The 20,789-nt window shown below is 40.1% G+C and overlaps 1 protein-coding gene across 1 annotated transcript in view; it reads right to left on the bottom strand.

The window, feature by feature from the left end:
- Window positions 1-20,789, bottom strand: part of SVEP1 (sushi, von Willebrand factor type A, EGF and pentraxin domain containing 1) — a gene marked incomplete at its 5' end in the record, with an annotated part of 64,921 nt that overhangs the window by 38,705 nt on the left and 5,427 nt on the right. The window contains 16 exons of the mRNA XM_008936679.1: window positions 229-352; window positions 4,757-4,881; window positions 6,095-6,270; window positions 6,885-7,086; window positions 8,133-8,290; window positions 9,276-9,477; window positions 10,378-10,491; window positions 11,364-11,477; window positions 12,146-12,242; window positions 13,401-13,495; window positions 14,109-14,270; window positions 15,118-15,279; window positions 16,001-16,162; window positions 16,678-16,911; window positions 17,243-17,431; window positions 19,399-19,507. Of these exons, the coding sequence (XP_008934927.1) occupies window positions 229-352; window positions 4,757-4,881; window positions 6,095-6,270; window positions 6,885-7,086; window positions 8,133-8,290; window positions 9,276-9,477; window positions 10,378-10,491; window positions 11,364-11,477; window positions 12,146-12,242; window positions 13,401-13,495; window positions 14,109-14,270; window positions 15,118-15,279; window positions 16,001-16,162; window positions 16,678-16,911; window positions 17,243-17,431; window positions 19,399-19,507 (2,425 nt within the window). The remainder of the gene's footprint in view (window positions 1-228; window positions 353-4,756; window positions 4,882-6,094; window positions 6,271-6,884; window positions 7,087-8,132; window positions 8,291-9,275; window positions 9,478-10,377; window positions 10,492-11,363; window positions 11,478-12,145; window positions 12,243-13,400; window positions 13,496-14,108; window positions 14,271-15,117; window positions 15,280-16,000; window positions 16,163-16,677; window positions 16,912-17,242; window positions 17,432-19,398; window positions 19,508-20,789) is intronic.

Below are 20,789 nucleotides of genomic sequence, written 5' to 3'. Positions count from 1 at the left end.
TCCTCATCTCAATTCAGGAAGCAATAAATCTGTCAGAGATTCCAATGAACATTTGTTACAAAGCCCTGGAATTCAAGCAATGAAGAACTGAATGTTCTAACTGTCAAATTATCAAAATAACTTGTTCAAGGTTAGTAGGGCAAAGGCTGAAAGCTAGCATATTTGACCTCATAAATGAGTCTTACAACATGGTTCAGGAAAAAGGGTTCTAGGAAATAAAGTTCTAACCAGCACAAAATATACTCTTGTAATCTATCTTCACTCTTCCAACAACTCCTGGCAGGAAATCTGGCCAGGCTAGTACATTTCCTTTCTGGAGTTCTTCTGGACAGGATGTAGCCAGAGATTTTACCTATGGATTTAAAACAGTTGATTAGGTGATGTTTAAGGACCATGTAGGAGAAGAATGTAAATAAATCCACTCCTTCCATGTCTGCATGCAACACTAGAACACATAATTGAATAAGCATTGTTCATCCTTTCTAGCACAAGAGGCTTCTGTCTGAACTACTTGTTGTTCTGTATTTATAAGCTAGCTAGCTGTGGATAGGCATGTACTGAGGCAATACCTGAAGGAATACTTGCTACACAAACAAAGTATGAAACACAGTTCTTGAAACACACTGAAGTTTGTCAGAGTGAAAAAAAAAAAAAAAAAAATTATGTTACAGAAAAAGGCAGATGTGAGAATGCAGCGTGAAGAGAAAACCCAATTGATGTATTTGTAGAAAAATATCAAATATGAGCCAGTAGGAACATAGTGTTCAAGATCTGCATTCTGCAAACTCTGGTAGCACTGCACCACATTTAAAGAACAGAAACACAAAAGGGATTAGCTTAATAAAGCAATTTGTTGTTTCCAGGACATGAGTTTTGTGAATTCAATGTGCTAGGCTCTTCAAAACACTACAGGCAAGGCCTACTCATGTCAATACTAACAGCAGTACTGGCACTGACTCCAACCAAAGCAGGACAGGACCATCACTAACCACATACTGAAACAGGAATTATATTAGCAAACTAAGGATAGGAGAAAAAAAAAAGGCATGTACTGTTAGATCAGCAGCAAATTATCTTGAGAGCAGATCTGGTCAACTATCTTTGATGGAAAAGTTTTCCACTTTCCACAAAACATAATTCCATTAATGACACCACTAGGGATTTCTTTTGCATTCTTACTATGAGAAACTGAAATACCAATGAGAATCATTAAGCTGTCTCACTATTATATTCTAATGTTAAAAAAAAAAAAAAATGAAAATGAATAAGGTAAAATTATTTCTATTTCTTCACCTTGTCTCTGAGAACCTGTTAAACACAGTAATGCCATTATATTTCTATCTGGCCACCAGTACAAAGAACTTGGAGACTACAACCCAGATGGCACAGCAGATTTAAGCTATTCAGACACTAGTGTAAATAGATGTCCTGACCCAAATATTTATAAAATAGCAGGCCATCTAGTTCCATTGGATGCCCAGGGAGATTTCTGCTACAGGGAGTTTTTTTTTAAAACTGCACATGAAAATCCAGGGCTTTGAATTCACTCTGCATAGCGTTTGTTCAGCACAGCTCCAGAAACAGAAAGGAAATAACAGTCCCAGAAGGTGACTGCAACTAAGGTACACAATTGGCACAGTACTCCCCATTATGCTTCTCCCTGCTATGGTAGATGTAATCGTATCTCAGCCATGGAACTGCTGAAAAAAAAGGTGCCCTGAGGGGGATAAATGTGCAGTAAAGGGATAATTAATTATTTCCTCTTCTTTATCAGAGAGGGAAGTGGTCTATGGAGAAAAGATGGTTATTCAATTAAGAGAACATGTTAATTAGATTAATTAGTAATTAGGCTACTGAGACTACTTCCTACTCTTTGGCTCTTCTGTGCTGGAGGGTCATTCCAGTAATTCTCTGGCAGGAAGAAAGGAATGTCTCCAGCCAGAGTGTGAAAAAATGAATTAATAAGAGCAAAGATGAGCAGCCCAGGGGCTGTATACATCTCAGCACAGCCAGCCTGCCCATACAATTCATGGAATATGGGTTCCGGGCATGGCCAGCTGGTTACGAAAGCACAGGTGCACCCAGTTCACGACAAATAGTTGGGAAACTGCCTGTCTCAGAAGGATGACAGGCTTCTGTCACGTCTCCAGTAGATGAAATCAAATACAGAGAATTATGTGCTACACTGTCTGTCTTTGTGGGAAAGGAAGGTGCACCATGAACCTCAGACACAATTATTTTCACATCTCCCCTAGCCTGAACTCTGGCAAGCTGGATCAGACCCTTCTGGAGTTAGTTTAGCTGGAGAAGAGCGCAACCTGCTCTGCTTATTCAAGGCAATTTCAAAGCCCTCACTTGAACTGTATGTGCAGATGTAAACTGCTTAGTCCAAGAGCTGCAAAAAATTTGCAAGGAATCTGCATGGAAAAATTGACAGTGTGAGAAAAGCAGCTTAAGGCATCAGACATTCCAAGTCATATGGTGAAGAATGGAGGGTCAGAAATGACCTCACAGTCCCACACAAACAATTGCTATTTCCACTGCTGTCTACTCAGCAACAAAACAACCAGACTGTTGGTTTACCTATACAAAATTAATGTGCAAGTGGACAAGCAACTAAAATATATGAAGAAAAATCTTAGAGAGTGGACTTCACCTTTTTCACCAGGCAACAGATTTTGTCACCCTGCTTTCCTCTGTCACTGAGAACAGGTAAGACTTCCAGTTTCAACTAATAGTTCTAGTTGTCCACAGCAAAACTAATAGTCACAGATAATAATAGTGATTAACTATCTCAAGCTCTGGAATGAATGAGGTAAAAATTTTATAGGAAGCTTACTTGTCTCAGATCCCTGTCTGGTCTCACATCTGTCTTTTCAGATGGGTAACCTGGATACTGTAAATGAAGGGCAGGATTTTCTTCCTCGTTCTAACTGTATTGCATGTGAAGCAAATGGGTATTTTATCAAGCCTGTCATTAAGGACAGATGACTACTGAGAAAGACTCAGAAAATGACCCTTAACCTCGCCACCTGTGTGTCCTATAAAATCACATGTATATTTATCAACTTCAGAACAGCTAGTGAACAAAAACATGAAGATTTGACTTGACAATGCAACAACTGGTGACACCAAAAGCCAAAACCAGTAGCAATTGGCTGGGCACTTCTGAAGCTAGCAGAAAGCCAAAGTAGCAAAGAAAAGGAAAAAGAAGCAGAGGAGACATTGGGATGTTGGAAGCAAAGATTCTGCTTTACTCCTTTTTTCTGCTAGTTCTACTGTTTCTGATTTGGATTATGGATAAGAGTGACAAAGTCTTAAAAAAAACAGCAGGAGAAAAGCAAAAAAACTTTTAATCCAAAGAGTCTTCCTCCAAGAAATGCATTTAACTTTGAACACCAGTCCTTGCTGTCCAAGTGTTACCAACAGTTTTCTATTTTCTGACCTTTAGGACTGAAATATTAATGACCAGGAAGTGGTGATGGAGTACACTGTCATCAAGTTTGCAGAGAATATCAAATTAGGAGGCCCAGTGAGTATGCTCAAGGACAGAGATGCATCCATAGGGACAGTAACAGGCGGGAGGAATGGACCAGCTCAGACCTCAAGAAATTCAACAAATGGGAAGGAAAAACTTCCGAATGATACAAGCTAGGGAAAGCCTGGGGAGATAGCAGCTCTGTGGAAAAAGTCTTAGGGGCTCTGCCAGGCAGTGAGCTGAGTATCGGCCAGCTGTATGCCCTGGCAATAAAGAGGAACAGCAGCATCTTTGGCTGTGTGAAAAGGGTCACAATCAGAAAACCAAGGAAGGGATTTTTCCCTCTTCTCAGTGCTTCTGGAGTACTGCATTCCATTTTCAGCCCCTCAGTACCAGGAAGACATTGACAAGCTGAAGCAAATTCAGGGGAGGGCATCAAAAAGGTGAGGGGGTGGAGCACCTTCCCTGCTAGAAGAGGCTGTGGGGCCAAGGCTGGTTCAGCCTGGAGCAGAGACAGCTTTGGGAACATCTAACAGCAGCCCCTGACACCTATGAGGAGGTAACCAAGTACATAGTATCAGGCTCTTCACATGGTGGGAGACAGAAACAGCAGTCATAAATGGAAATTATATGTCCCAGCTACATATAAAAAAAAAAAAAATCACTCTGGGGATAACTGAGCACTGAAACTTGTCTCCCAGAGAAGCTGAGGGATCACTAACCTTGCAGACATCTTTTGATCTACACTAGTTTTTTAATTTTGTGAAAGTTTAGTGCCAAACCTTTATTTCCTGAATAAAAGTAACCAGTTATGCTGCCCATTTGGGGCTCTCCTGGGATTATACAGCTCAGATTTTTCATAGTATCTAATGCATTGACAGAAATTCTGATGCCTTCTCTCTGAAGTTTTACTGGTGCCTTCATATAGCACGATGAAGGAACTGTAACCTGCAAAGCAAATCCTTAGCTTGTTTGGTTGGATTTTCTCCCTCTGCTAACAGGACTGCTAGCTTTTGCATACGCCTTCATTTCTCTTTCAAAGCTCTATAATACAGAAAGGCTTAGTCAAAATGGAAGGTTACTCAGTGCTGGTTTTACAACACCTAGTTTTGCTTAAAACTGCTGTACTTACTACGCTAAGCTTACTGCCCTAAGCCAGAGCTTCATATGGTCCCCTGTGGGAACAGAGGTCTATCCAATATGGTGACTTGGAATGCTTTTTCAAACATCCATCCTATGCTCAGAGACCTGTGCTCAAATGCTGCAGTGAGGACTTACCTGCTGTGGAGACAGGACACGGTCCCAAATGTTGAGCTGGCTGATGGAGCCCACAAAAGACTCCGCTGGGTTGAATCCTTCTCCTTTCTGATCTTGCTCTTGACCAAGTACAAGTGCACCACCACCTAAACTCAGAGAGAATTGCAACAGGGATAGGAAACAAAGTCTTACAGCAGGGACCCCCAAAGACTTCATAGTGCAGGAGACCATGCTAGACTGAGGTCAGTTACTGTAACAATTTCAAATTGAGTCTCAAATATGCATTAACAATGAACTCATGCTGATGAGAGCACAAACTTTACATGACTACTTCAGGAATGCTATTTGCTCTAAGATACCATTTCTAGCTCAGTATTTGAAGAGTATTACAGAGCAATGCAATAATGTAATTGAGCAGGTGGGGTATATTTTGCAGTGCTAGCTTGTGCTTCCTGCTTTAAACAAAAGCTTAGAAACTCAGACAGAACAAGCTTGATGCCAAACCTTCAGAAGCACATTTTTGATTAACACAATCAATGTTCTGACATGCCACACAAGTTAATTTTCCTCTCCTCAACCAGTAGGACAGATGATATGAACAGGCATTTTGTATGTCACAGGGTGTGTGGACAAGGGCAAAAAGTGAGGGAGGTAACCCGCTTCCTTAGATGTTGTCTCTGGATATAACTCCAATGTAATTGGGAAAGACAGGGGCAAGCACAAAGTACACAGACTAAAATTCTCCACTGATTTTTTTTTTTAGTATGGATAGTTTTTAAAAATTCTATCGAAGTTGGGATGGACGTAGTATGATAACACTATCAAAACCAAATCTCTTTGCAGCAAACGGCCTTTCACAGCTCTTCAGTGCTGATCACAGACTATTGATCACAGGAAACAATGAAATAGCAAAGCACACCTTGTTAGGAAAAATGCAAACATAACTCTAAAAAGGTGTATGAAAATAACAGGCTAAGTCAGTCAACTTTGAGCACACATTTGTAAGGGAAATGCCAGTTAAACTTGTTTGTGGTATGAGAAACCTATTCTTACAGAGCCATTCCAAAATCAGAATTTCAAAGAAGCTCAGCACGGGCTTCTTTGTGGATGAAACTCTGTCACCCCCAAAACAAGTTACCTGCTAGTATACCCTAAAAATGTGCACTTTGTCTTCAGCGAGGCTGAGTGAGGAAACTGTCCTCATGAACAAAAATAGCAAAAATGAGCCCTGCATAACACTGAAAATGTGAAAACATACTAAAAAGTACCAAAATAAACATTTCCTTGCAGGCACAGCAAATTCTGAAAAAAAAAGCCAGAACAAAGACCACAATCTGGTGTAACATAAATAAAACATACCAGGGATTTTTGAGCCAACAGAGAGACCGCTGCCTCCATCGGACAGCCTTCCATCAATGTACACTTTCCACGCCCCATCTGTGCAGGTCCACGTCACCGCGATGTGATGCCAGCTGCCATCGTTCACTGAAGGACAGTCTGTGATCCTCTCCTTCCCGTTCACATAAAGAACCCAGCTGTGTGGAAGGAAGACAGAGGCATACTCAGTTGCATATATCAACTTTAAAAGCATGGCCTGGCCCATGACTCAAAGAAATGTTATTTGCCAGAAGGGATAATGGTGTCTACATCATACATGAAATCTCTCTTGAAAGATCATCATACAAGATAACCCTCTTGGAAAATTTGGAAGTTATCATATGCAAGGCATGGTAAAATAAGTAATATACTTTTGTACCAGGACATGAAGACTCAAGTCATGACTTGGTGTGGATTCTTAGAACTTGCCCCTTGAGTCCTTTTTTGCTTTTGGAGTCACACTACAAGTACTCTGAGTCCTGAGCTCCATTTTATCCAATCATTGTCTCAATGCGTCATTTAAATTTGATGTAAATGTAGTCCAGAAAAATAACACCCTGCTAAACTTCATGGCTTTCTTGCCATCTCTTTCTATTTGGCTGTAAATGAAGGAAACAAAGCAAGGAGAAAAACAAAACAAAGAGGTAACTCCAGCTATAGAGTTTGGATGCAGATTTTTCTACTCTTCAGTAGGCAAAGCTGATATTCGGATTTCTGGTGTATGTTTTATCAGTTAATGTGTAAGATATAGGAAAGTAGAAGTGTGATTCACCCATTGTAATCAGTCAGAAGAAATGCATTATCACTTCCATTCTCCACTGCATAAGAAATGGGAGTCCCATAGTTTGTAGTGTCAGTGGATTTCATCCAGAATGTACACGTGATGTCACCAAGAGATGGGAAAACACCATCAAGCATGACATATCCATAGATACCAGAGACTTCAAATTCAAGATTGAAACCAGAGGACTGTTCTGCAACAAAGAAGAAGAGTTTTCAGAGCTACATTCCTGAAAAGACAGAACAGGAATCAAATGGTATCTGAGCAAACGCAGTAAAATGGAATACAACTCATTTACAAAAATTATCCACTTCAAGTTGATCAGAGGTAGAAAGAATGTTCAGGAATCTAACATCAGCTTTCATACTGAGCTCATAAAGCTCATACAAAGCTTTCCAAGGCTAGAAAACACATAGGGTTTGAAGGCAAATGACTGGAAAAGCAGCAGATTATCTAACAAACAATGAACATGAACCTCCATTTTCAGTCATCTGTGAATGAAATGATGTCTCCATCTGCCATTAATAACCCAAAGAGGTGTATTCAGCTGGTTCCATTTTGTTCACAAGAGTCAAGATTTAAAAAATGCAAACCAAATCAAACCAAAAAACCCACAAGATTTTCTTCTGTTCCAGACTTACTGAAATACACTGCTCTGATACGAACAGCACTTCTGTGCTGCTCTTCAATGCAGAGTGACATGCTTTACAGGAACACCACATGTAAATGTATCAAGTAGAGCCTTCCTGAAAGCTAGGTGTTATTAAACTCTGACATAGGATGGCAGGTCTAAATGACCCATATGGCCTCTATTGTCTCTGTAAAATCAACGTGGGTTCTTCAGCTTCTGTTTAAAGATTCATTAGCTAGTAGTATAACACTTCATCATGGAGTGGCTAAAAGACAAATGGATTTCAGCCTCATGGCTGTGTGGCCTAACTCCAATGTTAACACAGATACAGAGAAGGAATACAAATTACAGCTGACAGATCTACTAGATATTTTAAAGATAGAACTGTGCCTTAGAAAAACAAATATAAACAGGACAGAGTGCACATGCTGTCACTTATCTGCAATTACTCTCATTAACACTGCAGTTACTCAGGCTCCACTCAGCCTCTCAGAGTCCCACCACCCTAGCTGCTTTCTGGGGAAGCTACACGAAATCAGCCCAGCTAGTGCAAATCTTGCCCACAGACTTAGTCAAGCCACTTTTTTCTGACATTTGGTCCAGTGTACCTGTTTCACACCTGCTGCCCGAAAAGCCAGGGGGACATTTACAAACGTACGAGTTCAGGGCATCCACACAGGTGGCTTGGTTTAAGCAGGGACTGGAGTCACACTCATTGATGTTCAATTCACAGTTTAGTCCAGTGTACCCTGTCACACACAGACACCTGCAGAGGAAAAGAGAAGCACACTTCAAAGGTAGCTGCAGTCAGAACAAAGAATGCTGGCTGTGAGGCTAGATCTGCCAGGGGGAATGGCATACACTAAGTGTATGTATATAATCTATATATCTGAAGAGAAGCGATACTACAGAATTAATGGAGCTTTAATTTGGTTGTTCCTTTAAGTATCCTTGTATTCTATTAACCACATAACATCTATTCCTGATAGGCACAATGCAATATTTAAACACAGTGCCTGCAAAACTGGGCGAAGCAATCATTGCATTCCGGTGAGTAAAGCCTGCCCTCTAGGTACACAGAATCATAGATGAGAGGTACTCTACCTTTCAGGCAGACATGCTTACACAGAGGAGAAAAACAAGGCAGCAGAAAGGCACCAAAACTGCTGGGACTTCAGGGTAAGAGTTCATACACCCAGCAGTAACAGCTGGTCCATCTCTCTGCCTCTTCAGTGATCTAGGATATGACACTGCTATTGGCATTTGTAATTTCTGATCTGAGTTTAGATATCCTAAAGCATAAAAATAAGTATTTTGAAGATTGCATCAGTGTTTGTATTTAAATCTCTGTATTCTCAGTATGTACAGCTATCCCTGTCTTCCAGGCTATAGAAATGTAATATTATCAGGTACATAACTGGTCATCACCCATGCTTCCAGTGGAAAGCAAGACAAGCCCTTGAAGTTTGGGAAAGTGGACTTCTTTTAGAAAATCAATGTTTAAAACATGCAGTCCTACCATCCTTGTACTTCAAACTCTGCCTATTTTCTCTGCTGTCTACCTCTGAATTCTTTAAGAGTGAGGATACTAGGATTTGGTTTCTTGCCTTTTAAAATCTCCTTTATTGTCCATGAAGGCATTGCTTCTACTGGATCATGCTGCCAAATGCCTTGCTGAAACCTAAGAAGGCTGAAGCACCACAACATATCTAACTTTACACATTGTATGATATTAATCATCTGTTTTTCACCTGAAGCTGTTGATACCATCTCTGCACGTAGCTCCATTCCTACAGGGTCTGCTGAGACACTCATCGATGTTTCTTTCACAAAAGACACCAGTAAAACCTGGGAGGCACTTGCAGGAGAAACTGCCAACTCGATCTTCACAAATAGCCCTATTAAGACACGGGTTTGAAAGGCATTCATTGACCTCCATTTCACAGTGAGCACCTGAGAAGAAAAGAACAAAGTCACAGCTCTGCTTTGAATTACCCTAATTAAGAAGTTACTATCCCATCTCTGTTTTTTATGGACTGTTGCTAATCTTCTGGGAAACAGCAAACACCAGGGGAGCAATGCAGCTTTGGGATTTACTCTGTTAATTGAGGCTAAGTCATAGTAGAAGAATTACAGGCACTATATTTGCAGTTGTAGGAATTGATACTCATCAAACTATGGGGAATTTAAACTGATATTGCCCACTATGTGAGTAATTTGGGCTGAATTAGGAAATTACATGAGAAACTGTTCTGAGCAACTAATGAAAAGCTGCTACAAAAGACATTTAGCTGGAACCTTAACTCAAAGGAGGAACGTGATTCCCAGCACCACATGACTTGGGGATTTCTGCTGTGAAAGAGGCTCTACGTTACAAGCACCAAAGAATGAAGAAGCTGTGTATGATTTTATAGTAGAGCACTCTGGTAACATGATAACCAGCAGATATGCCTAGCTGTTCGAGAAATCTATGAAAGCAGTAGGAAGCTGACTGTGGGAATGGAGAGAAGTTTTCATATAGATCCTCTAGCCTATTGTTATAATATTTTCCTTTTTAAAATTAAATTAAAAATAACAATTTGCACTCATGTCGATGTCCTTATTCTTTCCTCAACATTACACAGTAAGTACCTGGCAAAATTATTAATAGACTGATCACCTAGTAAAACCTTCTAAATCCACACTGACACTACAGGGACTCTCAGAGATCAGACAGACCTATGGAATCTAGTACATCCACATCAATCTACAATCTATGTAATATGTAGCAATGAGATTTAAATACTTTGGGCAGTGTATAAAGATATCTTTTTTGGAGAGAAAGAGTGATGGCTCACTTAGAAAAAGGTGTACCTGTGAACCCTTTTGCACAAGTGCAGCGGTAACTGTTCTTGCCATCAACACACTGGGCTCCATTCAAACACGGACTGGAGCTACATTCATTTATGTCTTCCTCACACAAGAGACCTTCAAACAGCAAGAGTTACAAGGCATGATCAAGATACAGTCACGGTTTGCACGCTGCAGTGATTGTGGAAGACAGAACAGCACCACACTACTTGCATAACAAAAGGCTACTGAGAGCAGGTCGTAAAATTCCATGTCTGACCGCAGTACTGCAAACATTACAGAGATCATTTGTGCTACCTGGATGCTGGAATATGAAAGATGCAAAGTCCACGGTTTGTCTTTATAAAATTTATAAAATGTCCAGCAAGTGTTACTATTGATAAACATATAGCCATAAATACCAAAAATGAGGGAGATAATTTCTGGTGGGAAGCACAAGGCCTGTTTTTTAATCACAAAAAGTTATATCCTCAGTAGTTTATCTGAATGCTTAGGAGTTAGATGCTCTTTTGGCAAAGTACTCAAGCATGTCAGTTCTCCACAAATTTGTGTATCCTCAAAGATACCTTCAACTTGCATGCAGGTTAGAGTTAAAAACATTGAGATAAAAGATATGGAAAAGCCCATTCTCTTACTTATAGAGCTGCAGTGAAGCAACTTCATAAATGGTTTGCACAGTCAGGCCATACTAATTCTGACAAGCATTTCCTAATGTGAGTATTTCCTAATTTCCTAAACTTCATTCCTCTTTTTTCAGATCAGAAATGTCACAAAACAGAAGCATACGTGCACACACACAGACTGACTTTGAATGCTCTTCTTTTTTATTTCAAACCTTATTCACATACAGAATTTTAATCTGTAGACCAGACTGCTTTCCTGTTATAATTCCAGAAATGTGGAATTATATAGCTCTTGCATTCTCTGTTATCTATTTGGCAGAGGAAGCCCGTGGGTCTGAAGAAGAGCTATGAAGTGAAACAAATTACCTGAATAGCCTGGTTGACAATGGCAAATAAAGGTTCCAATGCCATCTTTACACATTCCATTGTTGTGACAAGGAGATGACTTACACTCATCAACTTCTGTTTCACATTTCAAGCCTAGAATGCAAAATGAAGGACTGAGAACAGGGAAACAAAATTTGAAATTGTTCACAAACACAGAAGCCATGACTACTTAATGCAGGAAAACATGACCTATTAATTGCGTACATCATCAGACATTCAGGTTTATTATCTTCTCTTTAGACTGTATTTTAGCACAGACCTGAGACAAAGTGTTATTAGAAAAGTATGATGTATCATTGATACAACAGACCGATAGTTCCAGATATGTGCATTTAAAACCTATCACAAGTACCAGAGATCACTTCTGGTAACAGCTGAAAAATAAGTCACCTGTTTACTTTGAAGCAACTGGGAGGCTAACACTGAAGTGAAGCACAGGCAGATCTGCTGGAATTAGCTGCCTGGAGTGCAGATTTCCATCTTTCATTAATCACAAATATTGCCAAGTGATAGGATTTTCAAATCCACTAACTCCACTAAAAGAAACCCCACTCAAAAATCATTTTCTTCTGAACGTGATGTAATTAACTGAGAACATAAGGAACTACTTCTTTTCTTGATACTTATGCATGGTAAAACTGTAATGGATATTGCAACTAGTCAGGCATACTCTTGCACTGAAATGTTTTATTCCTCAATATTTGCCCATGTTAAGGGCATGGAGACATGTTAACTCCTCCACCTGCTTAACAGTTTTTTACCCGTATATCCAAGTGGGCATATGCAAATATATCCACTTCCCAATTGTTTGCATGTCCCATTGTTGTGGCATGGTTCCAAGAAGCACTCATGAAAGACCTGCAAGTGGCAAGAAGGATACAACTACAGTTAAGGATTGAATACAGGTGGAACAAAATATTCTAATTTTAAACTGCACACCACAGAGTCACTTCAGGAAGCTGGGAAAAAAATCACAGGCATTAACTTCTAGCTCTTCCTCTTTGTCTCCTCAGCACATCAACCATTCTTTTCTTCTAGAGAAAAATACCAGGAATCTTAATTATTATTTTTAAATTACCTTCTACTTAGCAAAATGTGATCATTGCAGCTGTTCCCTTAGAACTTTCTTAGCTACGATTCATAGCTGACATTTTATACTATGCTCTTTTTATACGAGTTCTCCATTTTGCATCCTTTTACACTAATTACTTCTTGCTACGGGTCATCAGATGAGCTGGTGGGGCACTTCACTGTGTGGTGTTTTTACTAATGGAGCAAAGCTGAATTCAGCAAAGCCTGTGAGTAAATGGTCAACTAAAACCATAGGATCTCCTATGTTTGTCTCCTGTCCATATGCTAGATAAGGTTCAGGTCACATTTATCATTAGTCAACTTTGCTTCTGTTTACACCGTATCATAAATTTAGATCAAACACAGCAGTCTTGTCAGAGAGTTACAGAATGGGTGGGAGATGGTGGCAGGGTACGGGTGTATTTCTGGCAATCATTGTTATAGAGTAGTTTCACAGGAGGACCTGCCTGTATTTCAAAGGAGGTACTTGCAGCAGAAGGAATCTCTGCTTGCCTCCTCCCAAGTGTATCTATGTTGCAGTAAGTAAAACAAAGATTTTATAACCAGGACTTAGATGCCTGGTAGCATTTTCTGGAATTCAGCATTGAGAGACATCAGATGACTGAGTGTGGTCAATCTGCTTTTCATAGATTGGCTGAACCTCCTCCATAGAATTACATTTCTTTTGTAAGTGTAAAAAATATTTCATACATCAGGTGAAGGCTTCATGTCCAGAATTTAAGACTGCCAATAGCTGATGCAGACCTTTTGTTTGGTGACAATGCTTCTATGATTATAAAGGGAATTTGAGTGTTCCGATCACAACCATTGCTCTCATCTCTTCAGGAAACAGCATAACAACTACACTTAAGAAGGCCTTTAGTGATGCATAAGGCACTCTTTCTTTCATTTGAAATAACACTGGAAAATATATCTTGTCCTTGCCTGACTGCTGACTTTGTACTGCTTGCTGACATTTTCTGGAGAGGCTGGTACCATCATTACACTTTCTTCAGCTGCTGAAAAAGTAGAGCCAAAACCTAAAGAGCAAAGATATGGAAGTCCTGTTAATAACACTGAATGGCAAGGTGGAATTCCACCTTGGAAATGGCAAGGAATTCCACGAGGGCATAATGTCAGCAATGCATCTAAAGATACGCTGAAAAAGGTGAATTTGTGGGAATAAAAAGCAAATTTTACAGTAACAACATAGTATTTTATACAGATATTTACACAAGTATGTATTTGTAAGCACACATTTCTGACACAAATACATGTGTGTGTACATATAAAATATATTTTATGTGTGTTTATACACATACATGCATAAACGCACTGGTGTAACTCCCTTGTGTATATATACAGTATATAAATATAATGTGTGTGTGTGTATATCTATCTATCTATCTATCTGTACACACTCTGTATATGTGCACTCTGCTATTGAGCTTTGGTATGTATCGCACAGTTAAATCCTCCTACATAACACACAGGCAGCACTAGTAGGCAAAAACAGCTGTGAACTTCACTGGTTGAAATGGAAGGTCTATACTTGTTAGGAGAGTAAATGGATGTTTTCTGCCAAGACTAGTGCTGGCCACCCTTTAGAAGTTCCCATTATTCACTTTCTCCAGCAGAGGTAATTTAGCTTACTTGAACAGTCTGTGATGGATCTGGCACCAACGACAGTGGTTGTTCCATAAAAGGGACAAGACAAGCAGTAGGACTTTCCTGGGTCTGGTTGATAGTAGTCTCTAGGACAAGAGTAGCAAGGTGTCAAACCTGTACGAGAGAACTCGCCTGCAAGACATGGTACTGCAAGAACAAAAGGACATTTTTTTAGTGATTGCTTGCACCCCCATCCAATCTCACCCCAGATCTTTCTGATCATTTTCTCTCCTCCCCACATAGTCCCTCCTCAGACTTAAGAGGAATGGGATCAAACCTGCCAGGAATTCACAACTCTAGGAGATGTTTATTTAAATCACTCTGTTAGGTAACATATGGTTTTCAAAGGACTATGGAAGTATGTGGGAAATACATCTATCTATTTCTGCTCCTGCTCTGGGGGCAGCTTGCAAATGCAATTTCTTCTTCCTTTTCTCTCTTGCATCTGTTGGGCATTTTTTCCCCTTCAAGAAGGACTAAGGACAAAATTCAAGTCTTTTTTGTACCAGTAAGCTTTACAGACTATCTCCCCTGGACATCTTTCTGGTAAAGCTTCCCAAAGACATCTGAGGACAATTTCTGGAAAAAAAGTTAATGAAATAAACTTTGTTAAAATGAGTGGTTCTGTACAGAAATGTGGAAGCTGAAGATGTGGAAGCTATTCCAGAGATAACAGTGACAAACATCCTGTCACTCTCTTCGCCTTCCATAAGGAAAAAGGCTTTATTTTCACATAGTTACCCATCACATATCTCATTTTCTTTATCTTTTGAAAGAATCCATCTTAGAAATCAGAAGGAGAGTATTTGAAATTATCAGTGTTTCAGGAGATGACCTATCATTTTGCCGGGAATTGCTGCTTGTTCTACGCTTAATGAGAAGTGGAACTCAATCTCAGGGAGATGAACTGGATTAGAATAGTTGACATTTAAACAACATTTAGAATTTTTAATAATGTAACTTAAAAAAATTCATAGCTCCTTTTGTTACGAACCTCCACAAGCTGAGACATCCACTGCACCTCTTTTTACTGTTGATGTATTTTCTGGGCAAGAGATGCAATTCCTGGATCCAAATGCTGGTTGATACGTGCCAACTGGACATGTTTCACAGGTCTCGAGACCATTAGGTGAATATGTTCCTTGCTTGCACTGAGCTATAAGGCAGAAGAATTCATAAATATTAAGCAATGTCAAAGAGGAAACATGGCTCTTGACCTCTGAAAATAATGCTGAAATCACAATGCACATCACAGGGACTTATTTCTAGAGTTTACTCTACTCTGAAGGACTTTGTGGGTACAACGTGCAAAGAAAAAAAGGAACTGTCATAAGTTACTGATAGTGCATTTGTGAACTAGTAATCAGTTAATCATCTTCAAGCAGCTTCACAGATGATTTATTGCAGCTCAGTTACTCAATTTTAATACATAAAATTAATGGTAAGACAATAAACAGGAAATGAAACTAGCAACTTCTTTTTCAGAACAAGTCACAGAGATAGTGGTGCTGAGGTGTTCAGTGCTACAGCACTTTAGTGCAGGATGTAGACATTCCATCTTTGACCACGGTACAATGGAGAGGAGCTAGCAAGGACAACAGTGGCATTATTTTACGTGTGTTAGTCCCTGCAAAATGGAGTCACAATGAAGACAGAAATGAAACAAAGCTTCAAACGGCAGATCTTCTTAAACACCTGCCCAGGCATTCTGCATGCCACAGTACCGGTGAAAACTTGGGATTTTTCATTTTACATACAGGGCAGTTAGAATGGGTACTCTTTTCACAGACTAAGCTCGTTCCAAGAGTCCCACCACGGGGACCAAAAGGATGGCACCAGGCACTCAAGAGGCTGTCTGAAGAAGACAAAGTTCTCACCTTTGCATTCAGAGATGCTCCTAGAGTGCAGATACTCAGTGTAGGTACCAGACGGACAACTTTTGCATTCCAGCTGCCCTTCCTCATCTTGGTAGGATCCAGTCCAGCAGCTTTCACAGGTATGGTGCTCCAGCGAGTAATAGGTACCCAAAGGGCAGTTGACTGTAATGTTGGAAACACAAGGTTCCCCTCAGAGTGCACGATCATACATACTCACCCCGACTCTGGAGCTCCCATTTAGTCAAACCCTGTTTGTGTGAAATGTGACTCTGTTCCTCAGCACATGGAGTATCTCTCTGGAACACTGCAAATATCTCACCATGCACAGGAAATGGAATCCAATTCCCTATCTTAGCAACACATCACCCACAAGACTAATAGGGTTAAAAGACTGCATACCAAGTACTGTTTTGCTGTGTATCACCAAGTGTGGATATGCTTGACTTCCCCATGGGAGTGAAAGTCTGGGTACTAAAGCTTACTTCTTCCACAGGCCTTGGTTAGGAACATAAACATCCTCTGGAAGTCAAACTGTGCAAAGCATTTTTGCAGTTTATTGTTCTGGGAGACCACAAGCACTGGACTGTGTCAAACCATAACCCTCTGCAAACGTCCTCTAAAATCTTGCTTTTCAAAAGGATTCTAAATACACGTAAGGAGCAAGTCATCTGGCTTACCACACATTCTCCCTCTCAGCACAGAACCAGGCCTACAGAAAAGAAAGGCCTTCTCAGTCTCCAGTGAGTTGCTGTCAGCTACAATGAGTTCGGATGCAAACTGAAAAGAATACATGGGTTCCTTGTTGAGAGTCCTATTCAGCCTGTTTGTGATTGTCTCTAAAGTTTTAAGGAGCCGTCGCTGGTTCTCCAGTTCCAGTGTATCATTCCTTTCATCAGGCAGTGGGACACTAGCTGGGTTATAAAGAGAAAACACAAAAAGCACAGATTTTGCAGCCAGCATTTCCAGTGTACTCTGGAGTATATCAATAGTGCAATGCTCAAGCCTGGCAATGGGAAGTGGAAAGCACACTGTGCTCACAATGCTCTCCATGAACACGAGGCTGTGATCCTTCCCCCAAGCAGAAAGTTTTTGATGAAATGGGACTAGTAATGTCTCCAGAAAAGTGTCATCTGCACCTCCAGTAGGCTTTGTGAACTGAAGGCTAGCTTTTACTGAATGTATTAGAAACATATTTTGTAAAAAGAAGGAATAGGAGAAAGACAGGATGTTGACCTCTCTCACCTGTGATGTTAAATATTAACTTGATTTTGTGGTCGGTCATTGGAACATTCATCTTATGCCTTCTGACTCGAGCTGGTGCTGCCTTTACAGAAGCAGAAAGATGTTTGGGTAAGTCTTCGTCTTGCGCTCCGTCAACAAAATCAACATAGGAATAATCCAGCTGGTTTGCAGCCCCCCAGCCAGCAGGACCTGTGAGGCATTAAGAAAGAACAAAAAGAGAAACATCATGTGGACAGTAAGACCCCCTAATCATTTATAAAATACACATCCCCAATACATCCAGAATGGGGTCTGTTTGAAGCTCCAGATGATGTGTGCTGGCTTTGCCCCTGCACAAGTACATATTGTACCAGCATTCTGACTAAAGGAGAAGGAACAACCAGTCTCACTTCTAACTGACATCCTAGAGATCTTGAATCTTGTGTAGTTAGCCAAACCTTTAAAGAAATACTGCTACAGCAATTACAGGTTGCAATTCTTTCTCTTCTCCTATCTTGCATGGGCCCTCACTTGTCTACAGCATCTTCTTAATTCCGTATTGCTCCCTCTTCCTCTTCCTGCTCAATTACAGACAGCACAGCCTATGTCACGTTTCCACTGCATTTCCTTCTCATAGCTCCTGAATAGTTCTGCCATCATCCCCCATCTCACAGAAGGCTGGTAGCAACACCTTATGTGCTTATTCCCCACACACAGGTATTTCATGTTACACAAAGTGAGTCAAATTCACCCTGTGTATTTATGTCCTTCACTTATATTATAACATGCTTTCAACCAGAAACAATTAAGCAATTTTTAATTAAACAGTTGTTTCTGTACATAATCTACCTTTCCATAATGACTAGACAAAGGCATGGTCTATTTCACTGACCTAGCTCTTTTTTTTCAGACATGAAGACTTTAAAAAAATCTGCCAACTACCTGTTACAATTGCCTAGATTATGCTTAATTTACAGTGGAAACTAGGACAAGTCAAACGCAGCACTTCACAGTTAATACTGTGTGAGTATTCCACAACTAGTTTTCTAAACTGCTGTCTCTTATGACCTGAGAAGAGTTCTCCTCTCCTGCTTCCACAGTGTAAAATCATAAGACATTCCAGAAGAAAGAGCAACTGATTTATTCTAATAAGAGGTTGACATGAATCAGGAGAGAACAGGACTCTACATCCCATGTCCTCAACACTGTTTTCTTCAAGAACCTTTACAAGTTAACTCTAGCTGTCACCAACAATCACTCCTACCCCTGATGATAACTGCAAACTGAACACCCAGCACATCTCTACCCCCGCCTCATCTCTGATTGCAAAAAAATGTGCTCTCAAACTCAGTGAAGCATGCCTAAAATATGAGTATAAGCAGGAAGCTCTACCAAGTAACTCCACTATAAACATCTAAGAGTCACAGTCCTATGGGACAGAGTACATATATTCTGATGTTGATCTGCCAAAATGCCTCCTGATAAAATAGGTAAGTTATCTGTTTAATGACTTCCTGAGCAAAACCCATGGGACTCAGAAATTCCAAGGACAACAGCAGTACAACGTGGATGTTAACCTGTTTGAAAACAGACTGAACATGGCAACTTACATGGCACAAAGCAAAGTGAAGACAATCACTAGGACTGTCAAAGCTTTCACTCTGATATAGCTACAGCCATCTTGCAAAATCTGCCCTTGCATACAGGAAGTCATTTCACAGCTACCAGGCAAACTTAAGCTTGTATAGCTTTACAATACAAGGGTTCTGTGCTGATCTGACCCAGCAGCAATGATGCTCATTTTCTTAACAGTCACCACAAGCATTTATTGTCTTTTCCGGTATTTTGGTTTGAAACTGTATGCTTTAAAGAAGTTGCTTACTTCCAAAATAATCAAAAAAAGGTCTGTAGGACTGTGTGTGTGTATGCTTTTATTCCCCTTCCCATCATGAGGCATCACAGTAAACTTTTCCTCTACACTATATAGGAAGCAGTATCAAAGCCAGACAGCAAGAAGTTCCACAATATTCTTATAAAATCTATTATGTAATTGCTTACTATCTTAAAAGTTACATATTTTAAAAAATATCTCACACAACTAATAGCATATTTCAAAACAAAAGGAATTAGGCCACACTAAACCTGGATGGCTAAGAATCTATGGAATCAATAATTACCAATGGCAAACCCATTTTCATAATCGTAATTATATTCCAAGCAATGCTTCTGTGTCTGATCTTCCAGTCTGCAGTCAATGTCGTCAACATGATTACAGAATGATGGGACCTTCCAAGATAAAGAAGAATAATGTTAACAAACAAAAGCACATAGCCCACAACCCTGACTTATAACAATTTCTAGTTACAATTTAACACACTCGCCCTGCCACTCACACTAGATTTCCCCTTTTGTGTCTCATAACCCTGCAAGGTCTGCTGAAAGAAGTATGTTCTACTGATACAGCTGGGAAATAAGAAGGCAAGTTGTACCCATACAAGCTCTTTGTTACAGCATCTCTTTTTTATAAGAGAAGATGTCTGTGCAGCTAACCACTCTTGCATGTGAAATCCCAAAATACAGAAACAGGTTCAGGCTTGTTTCTCGCTGCTGAAGACTACAGGAGAGGTCACAGGTTTGAAAGCATCGGTGGTTTTTCCAGCTATGTAACTTGTAATTCTGTCAGGTTTACAACAATGTTGTCACTTTTTTTCTAGGTTTCAAACCTTCTTTCTTCCTATCCACCTCTCTCTACCCACAGAAAGGGTCTCATGCATTCTACCAAGAGGCCTCAGAGGATAGGGAAAATGATCTAAGAAGAACAGAAACCTCAGAACAGAAAGCTTGACAGAAACCTTTCTGGTACTGTTGTACAACTGTTATTGAACTGTTTGCTCCACAAATGCAGCAGAGATTAGATAAGAACACATGAATACATGATTTTTGATAAAATTTGTATTTCTTGTTTTTTCCAGAAAGGTTTCAAGCAAGTTGGGCTCTAGGCCATGTTTTGGAATGGCTTTGCTTTTTCCATACTAATATTCATTGGAAAGATGGCTCTTGCTGATTGCACGCTCCTCTTCTCTGTAAGAATTTCATCTCTTGGGGATTGGCATAGGCATAGCCAAAACAGCCTTTTTGACTGCTTTCCCAGATTGCTGCATTTTGATGTAGTTGTTTGGGCAGGCCACTTAATTTTTTTTCCCCTTATTATCTTTTGGTTGCTGACAGTGACAGTCTCAAGCACTGGAACCTGGTGGTGGCAGACTCTTAAGGAAAGGCTACACAACTAAAATCAGCCAATATTTCTCTGCTGGAAGAGGACAAAGATGAAGCAAGGCAAAAGAGTAACAGCGCCAGAGATGGCATGAAGCATTATGTGAGTTTTCAGCCATTTGACAAGGGTGCTGACATATATTCCAAAGTTGCAGGAGCTTGTCCATCAGCTGTTTGTGTTTTTATTTAGTAGAGAAGCTTTTAGTATATGGGTCTCATGCTGCAAAAAATCTGTAAATGCCCAGTGTTCTCTTCTTGTGCATTGCTACCACATTACGCCTGGACATCCACTCCT

The sequence above is a fragment of the Merops nubicus genome, unplaced genomic scaffold (assembly GCF_000691845.1).
Source record: "Merops nubicus isolate BGI_N331 unplaced genomic scaffold, ASM69184v1 scaffold29743, whole genome shotgun sequence".
Lineage (NCBI taxonomy): Eukaryota > Metazoa > Chordata > Aves > Coraciiformes > Meropidae > Merops > Merops nubicus.
Note: the sequence above shows the minus strand (reverse complement) of the source record. Positions and strands in the feature narration are given on the sequence as shown.